This window comes from Aedes aegypti, chromosome 3 (genome assembly GCF_002204515.2).
Source record: "Aedes aegypti strain LVP_AGWG chromosome 3, AaegL5.0 Primary Assembly, whole genome shotgun sequence".
Taxonomy (NCBI): domain Eukaryota; kingdom Metazoa; phylum Arthropoda; class Insecta; order Diptera; family Culicidae; genus Aedes; species Aedes aegypti.
In genome coordinates this window covers 9,076,275-9,088,495 of record NC_035109.1, presented here as the reverse complement: position 1 = coordinate 9,088,495, position 12,221 = coordinate 9,076,275, and the positions used below count along the sequence as shown (strand labels likewise).

General features: G+C 40.8%; 2 protein-coding genes across 2 annotated transcripts in view; one reads left to right on the top strand and one right to left on the bottom strand.

Annotated features, from left to right (window-relative positions):
* LOC5570208 (40S ribosomal protein S12, mitochondrial) overlaps positions 1-12,221 on the top strand; it is a 154,418-nt gene that overhangs the window by 136,967 nt on the left and 5,230 nt on the right. The window lies entirely within an intron of this gene.
* On the bottom strand, positions 4,436-7,425 carry LOC5570209 (aminopeptidase N). The gene is made up of 3 exons (XM_001658931.2): positions 6,403-7,425; positions 6,007-6,347; positions 4,436-5,946 (listed from the first exon to the last, which is right to left on the bottom strand). The coding sequence occupies exons 1-3, from the start codon at positions 7,377-7,379 to the stop codon at positions 4,481-4,483; spliced, it is 2,784 nt and encodes a 927-aa protein (XP_001658981.2). The 5' UTR covers positions 7,380-7,425; the 3' UTR covers positions 4,436-4,480.

Sequence of the window (12,221 nt, the reverse complement as noted above, 5' to 3'; positions counted from 1 at the left end):
GTGTTGAGAATGAAGGGCAGGTTCTTCAACTACAGGCTGATCAGCATATATGCGCCATCGAAGGATAAGCCCGATGACATGGAGGATGAGTTCTATGAAAGCTTAGATAAGATCTACAAAATCTCAAAACAAGATGTCAAGAAAGTCATCGGCGACGCAAATGCGCAAATCGCGGTGCGCGGTAAGAAGGCCAATGATAATGGCTCGCGGCTACCCAAATAGCACGTGAAACATCTTCTAAAGAGATGTTTTACAAAAATGGTTTCAAGCACGTATCAATAAAAGCATCTGTAATTTACCTGGTTCTAGTTCAGTTGCATATCAATAAAGGCTCATAAAGTTTCATTGCCGTTCCAATGAACATGCATTTCACTCCTTGTTTGACGTTCAACATTTTTGAAACGACAACATTTGCTGCAAATGTCCCTTGCGAATAGCAATAAAGACAAATTTATCAAGATGTTTTCAGAAACTTTTCAAACAAACTCTTGAAACTTCTCCCTAAATGCCAATTTTAATGTTATGTTTCAAACTACTTTCATTAAAAGTATGACAGCTATAAATTTTGTTTGTTTCGACATTTTCACCTTACGTATCATCTAACAAGGAAAACATGGTCTAGCAACAGTTTGCTTGTTTAACAGGTGTTTCTCATGTGTTGCGCGGAAGTTTTTGCGAAAAGTTTAGATTATTTAAGGCGTGGCCTAATTTTGCCGGTAATGAACTTGTATTCCGAAGGGTGCAGTCAAGTTATAGAGCGGTTCCACGCCAAATCGGTAAACGATTGAAACTCGACTACCTTGGATTCAAATGGAATTTTGCACATAGTTTCGATATAATAGAATAAGTTTTTTCCACTGGTGGAGAGACCATTTAAAATCAAGAGTAACTTCTGATAAGGGCGTAAGTAGTTTTAGCATCACCATTTAAAAACAAATGTACCTCGGAAACCGTTTGTTATAGAGAAAAAGTGTCTGAGGAGGGATGATAGACAATCAAATAGGCTTTGTAAAAAAAAATATACACTGAAAAAAAATTCTTTTATTTTCATGAAAAAATCGAAATTAAACCTTAAAACACAAATTGCAAAAAATAGGTATCTTCGATTTTTTTCATTTTTTCTGTAAAATTTCAATGTAAAACCAGATGTTTTAAGCACAGTTTCAACATGGTGCAATCTAAAATAAAACAGTTTTTCTAAGAGCAACTTTTGGTGCATTTCTGAAAATTCAATTTCTGGCCGTAGAAAAGACGTTTTGATGCTGTAATATGATTCTTCACACAAAAACAATTCAAAAACCTAATAACAATGATCTTCCTAAAACTAGCCGTTTTCAAGATATTTAGGATTCAATTATATTAATATCATAAAACTTAAGAAAATACGCCCGTTTCATAAGTTACTCCAGATGCTCCACCAACAATGTTACGTTTATCTCTTTCCACATTAATATCCCATGTTTTAAGGGCAGATTCAACATGGTGCAATTTAAAATAAATACGATATTGACGTAGAATGGCATTTTTTTGCCACTGCACATGGTGGCACATTGAAAAGGATGGCTACTAGAGCTAGTCTGGCAAGACAGCATGAGCATCCAATCACTAATGCAAAATCTTTGTATGAGTGGGCTAGTAAGCGGAGAGAAGAATACCTGACAAAATTGTCATTTTGTTTTGTGTCACAGGGAGATTACGAACAAGGATCAGAAGAACTAAGTAACATACATCAACAAGCAAAGCTAATTGCAGGAACACAGAAATTCCATTGCTTTGTACCCATTTCCGTAAAAACATAATCAAATAAGTTGACATTCAATATTTGTTCTATACCAATATACATTAAAACAAATAAAAATATTAAAATTATGTACAATAATCGTGAGTATAAATAAATAAGGTTAAGAAGTTTAAAGACGTTTTTCCTTCTTCCCCTCCTTAACATCATTCATATTATCATCTTCCATCGTAATACCATAGACAAACAGAAGTAACACCTAGAACATTTTCCACAAAATTCTCTCGACCACAAATACTACCACCATCTAGTGAGCTTATTGAACGAAATAACTTTTTGTGCCACATGTCCAACAGGTGACGGTAGTGTGAAATGTCAAACACGAAGGAAAGCGACGCACGCGTCTCTGGTTGTGAACTTGACAACTGTTGTATTTTAAACTGATCGTTAAATTCGTGGGCGATGGAAATTTATCCAGTGTTACGTCTGTTTGTCTGTGGTAATACTTATATTAATTCTCAACAATATTCCAACAATCATCCTGTATCTTTCGAACAGTTCATCCAACCGTTTAAATGTCAAAGAAAAAGTAGATGGGATATTAATGTGGAAAAACATAAACGTAACATTGTTGGTGGAGCATCTGGAGTAACTTATGAAACGGGCGTATTTTCTTAAGTTTTATGATATTAATTGAATCCTAAATATCTAGAAAACGGCTAGTTTTAGAAAGATTATTGTTATTAGCATTTTGAATTGTTTTTGGATGAAGAATCATATTACAGCATCAAAACGTCTTTTCTACGGCCAGAAATTGAATTTTCAGAAATGCACCAAAAGTTGCTCTTAGAAAAACTTTTTTATTTTAGATTGCACCATGTTGAAACTGTGCTTAAAACATCTGGTTTTACATTGAAATTTTACAGAAAAAAATTTAAAAAAATCGAAGATACCTATTTTTTACAATTTGTGTTTTAATTTCGATTTTTTCATGAAAATAAAAGTGGCGATATCTGCTCTAAAATAGACCAAAATGGGCGACATTTCTCAGATGTCATGGATGTCAGGACCTTCCGAGGCGCTAATATCGACTCGGATCATTATCTCGTTGTATCTAAAATTCGGACGCGGTTATTCAGCGTCCCGAGTTTTAGAACTAACAGAACGCTGCGCTTCCAACGCTTGTCGTCTAATGGCGTAGCTGCACAATAACGCCAGCAGCTAGACGTGCAGTTAGGAATAATCAACGTTTCTGGAGACACCTATCTAGGGTGCCTGCGGGACCCTATCTACGAAGACGTGAAAACAACGGCGTGGGAAGTGATTGGCACTGGTCAACGACGAAGACGAAACGACTGGTTCGATGAAGAGTGCCAGAGAGTGACAGAAGCCGTATGCTTGTGGCCGGCACCCGACAAAACAGAGAGCTGTACAGGGCAGCGTGAGCCTAAGAAAAGCGAATCCACCGCAGAAGTAAAAGCAGCTCGAAGAAACGGTGGTGGCTGCCTGGTGGAAGAAGCACTTTCAGCAATTGTTGAACAGTGAAAATGGAAACGTAAACAAGATGAACATTGATGATGACGATCAAGCTGTAGACCCACCGACTATAGGAGAGCTTAAAGAGCTATCAGCAAGCTGAGAAATTGTAAGGGTGCTGGAAAAGACGAGATCTTGGTCGAGTTTCTCTAGTTTACCTTGCGAATGATCCTATCCGGGAGTATAACTTGCAGACTCACCAACTGTTTATTAATTTCAAGGCAGCGTACGATTTAGTGAATAAAACATGGTTTTCCGGCGAAACTAATAAGGCTGATACATGCTACGCTGGATGGTTCGAAATCGAGGTGTCAACCCCGTTTGTGACGTTAGATGGATTGAAGTAGGTAGACGCACTTTCGAATTTACTTTTCGACATTGTAATCGAAGGCGCTAATAGGATATCTTTGCGGACGATATCGACCTTATTGGAATCGATCACAGATCATTGGAGGATACTTTGGTGCCTCTGGAGAGGGAGACAGCGAGGATAGGCCTAACCATTAGTTCTACCAAAATGAAGTACATGGTTGCAGATAGAGATGGAGGTAAACTTTTTAGTGTAGGTTGAAGAATTGGTTTACCTTGGAACACTTGTGACATATGACAACGACGTTTCTATGGATCTCGGTCCTGAAACTTGCAAACGGAAACAAAGTTCACTCTGTATAAAACATTGATTCTTCCAGTGGCTCTCAACGGGCACGAAGCGTAGACGTTGAAGTGGGCAGACCGGAAAGATTTAGGTGTTTTCGAGCGCAAAGTGCTGACGACAATACTCAGTGGGATACTCGAAAATGGTGTGGTGCAGACGCATGAATCACGAGTTGTATCAAGTGTATAAAGATGCGAATATTATTAAGCGTTTGAAATACGGCAGTCCTCAGTGGGCTCGTCACTTAGTGCGAATGTCGGAAAAGTTGCGAAAATAACATTCAGCAGGGAACCAGATAGAGGTAGGCGACTTCGTGGAAGACCACGAGCGTATTGTACGCACTGGAAGAGAACCTGACATCCCTAAACGTTCGGGGCAACTGGAGAAGTATCCCCCAAGACCGACAAAAATAGAGCTCTACAATGCGCCCGGCGATGGCGTGACTAGTAACTTTAGATTTCTTGCAAATCTACAAATATATGGCAAATTTTTTTATATTCCAATTCAAACACATTTCTTCAAGAATGTATTTATTTCCACATAAATCATAATCATTTCCAGCCGCTCATTTCGAGAAAATCGGCCACGATCACCCCCTCCAAGCTGTCGCGCCAATCGAAGTTGGCCTGGACGGTTGTCAAGGCAGCAGTGCGTACATTTTCCGGCACGTGTGATCCCAGCGTTTCCAGCAATCCCTTCAACCGATCCAACTCCTCCTCCGTATTTGTACGCGAAGCAATATTGCTGATCGCACTGTTGAGCGTCGATTGACCTAGTCTGTTCACGAAATCGTCCGCCAGCGCCGCAGTATTCAGATAGTCGATCAGTACGTCAACGCCGTAGCGATCGTTCGAATACACCGCCTGAATGACCCTGGGTCGTTCGGCGTCCAAATAGTTGATCTCCGACACGGAACCGATCGCAGTCGAGAGGTACGAGTTCAGGTGATCCTTGTTCTGGGCACAACCCAAGGCGCTGATTACCAGCGAGCGGTAGGCTTCGTTTTTGGAATCCACCATGCGATTGTACAGCCACAGGAATTCGTTGTCCGAGGCGTGCTGGACACCGTAGCAGTACACTACCGTCGAAACATCCGGATGAACTTCCATACTGCCATCAACCGCAGCCTTCAGTGCAGCATGCGTCTTCTCCAAGCAATCCACGTATCCGATTTGACACGCCCACGTGGAGATTAGCTGCTTGAGATACTTATCCTTCAACGACTCGTCGGCATCAACGGATTCAACCTTCAGCTTCATGTAGACGTTTCCAATCAAAGTATGAACTAGGTATTCGAAGCGCCCTTGCAAGTCTGTGCCACGTACTTTTCCGTGCAGATAACGGAGCACCTTATCGCCTGCTGCCCATGGAAGGTAATCCTCTTCGTTGATCAGCGAAGCCAGCAGACGTAGGGCCACGTTGAAGTCAAGGACTTCAGCCCGAGCTAGGTTGAAGGCATCATCGATCAGCTGGGCGCGATTGTAGTGATGAATGCTCTCCGGATAGTGGATCATGGCCCACGTAAGCATTTCCCAATTGCGAGCATCGTAGTTCACACGGTAGTATCCGAACTGTTGTCGATTGAAGACCAGCCACTGTTCGGGTTTAACGTCGACGTGGATCCTACCAGCTCGCTTCGTCAGCCAGCTGACTTGATCCACCTCAAACTGCTGGTTCTTCTGATCGGCATAGTTGTACGGAATGTACCAAAGGTGCTCGTTTGGAACCTTCTTGTCCGAAAAGAAGCGCTGCTGGGAAAGGATGACTTCATTGGTTCGGTAGTTTCGACGAACGTTGAGGACGGGATATCCCGCTGCGTTCGTCCAACTTTCCATGATCTCCTTCACAGTCATGGTGGTCGGAATGGATCGCTCAGCGGAGAGTGCACTCTGCAAAGCTTCGTACAGATCCAGATCGGTGGCAACATCCAGTTGGCGATTCAGTAGATACGTTTTCAGGCCTTTGCGCCAGGCTTCATCTCCGAAAATGATGCGGAACATGTTCAGTACACTGCCAGCTGAAGGAGACGGAATTCGTTAGGTTACTTTGGCTCAACGGAAGAGTTTTTGATACTTACACTTGTAATAGGCGATGGTGTCGAACAGCGCAGAAATTTCCGCTGGAGTGTTCGCATTCCAGTTCATGGGTCTCGTGGTTTCAGTAGAATCCTGTGCCAGGGCTAGATGAACGGCCTGTATCTGATGTAGATCCATGTACTTCTCGTCGGGGTAAGCGAGATGGGCTCCGTAGTATCCGTAGAGGTTAGCGAATCCTTCGTTCAGCCAAATGTACTTCCACCAGTCGGTGGTTACCAGATTTCCGAACCACTGGTGAGCCAACTCGTGTGCTACGGTTGTAGCAACGCCGGTCTTTGTGCGGTATGTACTGACCTTCGGATTGAACAGCAGTGCAGGTTCTCTGAAATTCGGGTAAAGAACGTTCAGAACTCACTCATCTCTACTTCGCAACTTACCCATAGGTCACCAAACCCCAGTTCTCCATGGCTCCGCTACCCCAGTCCGGAATCGCAATCTGCGCCAATTTCGGTTTGTAGTCGTAGTACGACACTCCGGTATACTCACCCAGAGCATCCAGAATCGCGTCACCCGATACCAGACCGAATTCGGTTTCGTCGATGGCATTGGGCCGGGCATGGATCAGCTGACTTCCCAGCTGTCGAGTTTCAAAGTCCGACACCACGAAAGCCAACAGGTACGTGGACATTCGTTTGGTTTTCTGGAAGGTGGTCGTTACGAATTCTGGATCCTCGGAGTCGACGACCACGGGACCATCCTGCGGCATATTGGAAACTGCGTTGTACGTCACGTGGTGAGTTATCGATACGGTGAAGGTAGCCTTGAGGGTCGGTTCGTCATAGCACGGGAACGCCATGCGGGCTCTCGTTGGTTCGAACTGGGTCGTTGCCAGATAGTGACGGTTGTTGTTCTCATCTCGGTAGAATCTGCGGAAAAATCCACTGCCGGACGATTGCAGTTGTCCAGTGTAGTCGATGGTCAGCACATAGCTGCCGAGATCAAGAGTTGACGAGCATTGGAAGGTTAGTTGCTCGGTTTGTTCATCGTAGGTCTCGAGGGGTTGCTCAAGCAATACCAATTCGCCATCTTCAACGCTATACAGAGTTGCCGATACGATGTCCAATCCGCGACTGTTGACCACGATCTTATCCGTGGATTCGACCACATCCAAGTGAATGTCCACAACACCTTGGAAATCGATATCTCCCTGATGAACTGAAGTCTTCAGCTGGATTGTGTAATGACTAGGTGCGGTCTCCTTCGGAAGCCGATAACCTCCATCGTCTTCCTCTAGTAGCGATTCGTCATCACTTATGTATTTTCTTGGGGCTGCAACCTTTCCAGTTGGGAATAGTCTTTCAGCGAACGCGCCGCCAAATATCGCAAACAGTAAGACAATTTTCCAAGGAACCATCCTGAGTTCACCAGCTGCCACACGGCACTGAATTGCCAGATTTATGTTTCGTTTATTTTAAGTAATCATCGATATCAGGTTCCATTGTTTGGTCTGTTGCTCTCGTGTTAGATAGTTCGTTATCAGCTGGCGGATGCCGAGACAGATGACTGACAAACAAGGTGCATCTTCTGATTTAGGAAGATATCGGTCATCATGTATTGATTCGGTTTCCGTTTTTTCATGCAGTATGTAGGTACTACTTCAATAGATTATTTAATAACAATATTTTGAATGCTATTTTGAATTAGAATACATTCACTCTTTGGTCACAGAAGTTAATTTTTTCATCTGTTTTATTCTGTTGTATAATTGTTGTATCTCTCTTTTCCTTGGGTTATTTGTATTGCACACAGCAAAAATAAATTCGTTTTCAAGTTAAACCAATTGATGACTGCTGAAAATCGGGGTCTAGCAATCGATAGAACCGATTTGAGTAACCAGTTCAATAATATTATCTCAGGCCCACCACTTTTCTCATACTTTGCAGTTGTATCTATAACTTGCTTCAATCTTCCACGCATAAAACTATTCGTTCATTGCAATTGCTAGACGGACTAGAAACCGTTCCTCTACGCTTCCATTCTTTCATCATTATAACACGCCTTTTCTTAAGGCCGGAGCACAATGGATCCGGTTGACGATCCGTTTTTTTGACAGCTATTTTGAATGGACGGGATCATATGCGCCAACGCACAATGCATCCGGATTGACTTTGCGGTTTGGTACTAAACTGTACTAAACGCAAACTCAACCGCATAGTCATCCGGAAGAATAGAAAATTTTCAAATCTTGCGCTTGAGTTTACGGAAAGCTTGTTTGTTTTTATCGGTTTCTACAGTGTACGGTTGTTAAGTTTAGTGATTTTTGTACGTAATTAGTTCAATTTTCACTAAATAAAATACAACCGGATCTGTGGAGCTGGTGAGATAAGCATTTTCGTTGGTGGGCAATGCATAATCTCGGCTGCAACAGAAGCGGTGATGAACATCACAGTGAAATTTAACCGTGAAGTTTGAAGAACATTTCCTGCATGGAGTCGATGCTGCTGTTGGTGATGTTGCGGATAGCTATGGTCTTCTAAACTATTTCTGTTCTATTCATCGTTGGTCGATAAAGGAAACGACCATGTAGCGAAGTGCAACGAGGGTCATGCTTCGTAATTAACGATACTATTGGTTCCGTGAATCCTCCAGGAGATACTTCAGGAATTTTTCTATGATTTCCTCCTAAAATTATTTCATGAGTTTCTTCTGGGATTTTTACAGGAGGTGCTACAGGATTTTTATAAGTTCCTCCAAGAGTTGTGTGTGGAATCCCTGTTTTAGTTTTCTCTGGAAATTTTCCAGTAGATTCTTCTGAAATTCCTATAGGCATAACTTTTGGATTTCCTCCAGGGGTTGCTAATGTTATTTTTTCTGAAGTGTATTCTATAACTCTAAAAGGGCTTGTTTCTGGAATTCCTCTAGGAGTTCCTTTTACAATAAATCCAGAAATTGCTTCTAGATTTTCTTCTAGAGTTCCCCTAGGAGTTTTTTTCTGGAGTTCTTTTTAATTCCTTTCAATAAAATCTTTTTGATTTCTTTTAAGAATTCCTTTTGTATTTTTTAGAGTTTCCTTCTGAAATGCCTCTTTATTCGAAAGCTGCTCCTGGATTTCACCAAGAAGGTGCTTCTCTCATTTCTCTAGAAGTTCCTCTTGAAGTTACTTCTGACCTAATCTAGAGAAGTTGACTCTGAAATTGCTAGTAAATTTCTCCAGGAGGTCCTTCTGTGATTTCTTTTGGATATTTTTCAAAAATTTGTGAAAGAGTTTTCCTAGGAGTTGCTTTAAAAATTCATCAAAAAATGACTTCTGATTTTATTTTAGAAGATCCTCCAGAGTCTCCTTTTAGAATTTCTCCTATTTGTAATGGAAATCTTTCAGAAGTTTCTACTAGAATTCCTTCTGTGGCTGCTTCAGAAAATGCTTTAAGTATTTCTTCTAAAAGGCTTCTAAGGAGTTTTTTTTCTGGAATTAAACATTGATTTTTTCTTTCAATTTTCGCCAGAATTTTCTTCTGTAATTCCTAGAATTTCTCTGGCAGTCCAAATTTCAGAGGCAATTTCTTGGATTGATGCTTCTTGAATTCCTCAAAGAATTATATCCGAAAATTTCATCAAGAAATGCTCTGAAATTCTTACAAGAGTTGCTACAGAAATTCTCCAAAGAGGTAATCCTGGGTGTTTTTCATGAGAACCTCTGGAATTTTTCCACGAGTCGCTTTTAGATTATTTCAAAAATCTGCTACTGGAATTCTTGCTTCTAGAATCTCTTCTAGTATTTTCCGGAAATTGCTTGCTGAAAGAGTTGCTTCTGAAATTCCTTCATTAATTCCTTCGGAAATAAATTCAAGGGTTGATTCTGAAATCCTTCAGAAGATCCTAGTAGAGTTTATCCAAGAGTTACTTCTGGAATTCATCATAGAATTGTTTCTGGGATTTCTAAAGGAGTTGCGTCTGGGAATTCTCACATAAACGCTATCGAAATTCCTTCAGAAGTTGCTTCGGGAGATGATTTTGAAATTCCTTCCAGGGTTCAACCTGGACTCCCCCGAATGTTGCGTTGAAACTCCTCAAGGAATTACTTCTAGAATCACTTTAAGAAACCATCCTGGAATTTATCCTAGAGTTGCTTCTGTAATTTCTCATAGAGTTGATTCCTACTTGATTTCTGCCGAAAGTTGCTCTAAGAATTTCTTTGATTATGGATTTCCTCCGATAGTAGCTTTTGGGTATCGTTCAAGACAGTCACTTCCTTCCAGAATTTATATTGGAATTCCCCAGAAGGTATTGTCTATAACTGCTCAAAGTGTTGCTTCTGGGATTCCTCCCAAATTTTCCCCTGGAATTCCGCCAAGGATTGCTTCTATGAATTCTCATGGAGATGTTCTTAGAATTTTATCAATAGATGCTACTGGATTTCCTTAAGGAAATGCTTCTGGAACTCTTTTAAGAGTTCCCATTGGAAATCCTCCGGGAGTTGCTTCTGGGATTTCACAAAGAGTTGCTCCTCAATTCCTGAAAATTTGTAAAAAGTTGCTTGTAAAAGATTTCAAGAGTTCCTTCTGGAGTTTTTCCGAGATTTGTTTTGGAAGTCCTACATGAGTTCCAACTGGAATTTCTCCGAGAGTTACATCTAGAATTCCTGTAGAAAAGGCTTTTGAAAAATCGCAACTAGTTGCTTCTGGAGTTTTTTCAAGTGTTGCTACCGAAATTTTTACCGGTAGTGCTCTTGCATTTCCTTCAAAAATTAGTTGCTCCAGAAATTTCTTCTGAAGTATATGTTTTGCGAATTTGATCCAGAAAATCCTTCAAGTGCTGCCTCTTTGATTCCTAAAATTGATTCTCCTAGAGATCCTTAGATAATTGCTCCTGGATGTCCTTCAGAAGGTCTTCCCACAAAGTTGCATTGAGTATATTTTACAAAGTTGTTCTTGGAGTCCCTTTAATAGTGTCTCCTGGAATTCCTTTAAGGCGTCCTTGGGAAATACTCGAGAAATTTCTTCAAGAGTTTTTTCTGCAATTGTTCAAGAAATTCGTCCTCAAATTCCTCCAAGAGCTGCTTTTAAAATTCTGTAAAAATTGCCTCTTGGAATCTTTAAACAAACTCTTTTGTAATTGTTTCTGAAGTTGCTTCTGAAATTCTTTCTAGAGGGCTATCTGAAACCCTTGAAGAGTTCTTTTAAAAAATTAAATATCTCTAATTGAGTTTATCTGGAATTTTCCCGGAAGTTCCTTCTACACTTACTATATAAACCGCTTCTGAAATCTTAAAGTTGTAGATTCTGGAATTAATTTAGTGGATATTCCTGGAATTTCACAGGAAGTTGCATTTGGCCGTCCTGCTTGAATAAAACTGTTCTTAAATTTCCTTCAAAAATTGCTTCTGAAACTCTGTCTGCAGTTCGTCTTGGGATACCTGTGGGAGTTGCTTCAGGAATTTCTCAAAGAGTCGTTTCGGGAATTCCTTCAAAAGTTTCTTCTGGAGATCCCCTGGATTTTTTCAATTCCCTATGGTATTACTTATAGGATCCTTTTAGAAAATCCTCCTGGTATTCCTCCAGGAGTTGCTTCTGAAATTTCTCAAATTGGAGTTCCTCACGTTAACGCTCTTCGAATTCTACCATGCTGCTGGAACTACTCATGAAGTTGTTGTTGTATTGGAATTCCTTCAAGAGCTCCTTCTCGAAATCCTCAGAGAATGGTTTCTGGAATTTCCCAAGGAGTGGCTTATCGAATTCTTTTAAGAGTTTCATTCGGAATTCCTCCGAGAGTTTCTTCTGAAATTTCTCGCAAAGTTGCTTTTCAATTTACTTTATAGTTGATGCTGGCATTCCTCGAGGAGATGCTTCTGAAATTCCTTCAAAAGTTTCTGTTGCAATTCCTTAAGAAGATGCTTTTGGAATTCCTTAAAAAGTTTCCACTGGATGTTTCCACCAGAAATTCCTCCGGGGAAAAAACTTTAGGCATGCCTTCAGGTGGCATTCTTCCAGAGATTCCTTCAAAGGTTGCTCTACAAACTATTCAGTATTTCCTCCAATGATTCCTTTAAAGATCAATCTAAAAAAAACCTCAAGTGATTTCTTCAATAATTCTTCAGGGTTTACTTCAAGGCTGCCTCCAAGAGTTTCTGAAGAGATTGCTATAACAATTTCTTCAAGAATTCCTCTAGAAGTTAGTTCCAAGGATTCTATCACGCATTCCTCCTAGGATTCCTCTTAAATTTCGCTAGGAGTTGCTTCAGAAATTCCACCAGGAATTA

Coding starts and splice junctions, on each gene's coding strand:
- LOC5570209 (XM_001658931.2), bottom strand. CDS start 7,379: ATGGTTCCTTGGAAAATTGTCTTACTGTTTGCGATATTTGGCGGCGCG. Junction 6,348..6,402: donor TGGGGTTTGGTGACCTATGG/GTAAGTTGCGAA, acceptor CCCGAATTTCAG/AGAACCTGCACTGCTGTTCA. Junction 5,947..6,006: donor CACCATCGCCTATTACAAGT/GTAAGTATCAAA, acceptor CGTCTCCTTCAG/CTGGCAGTGTACTGAACATG.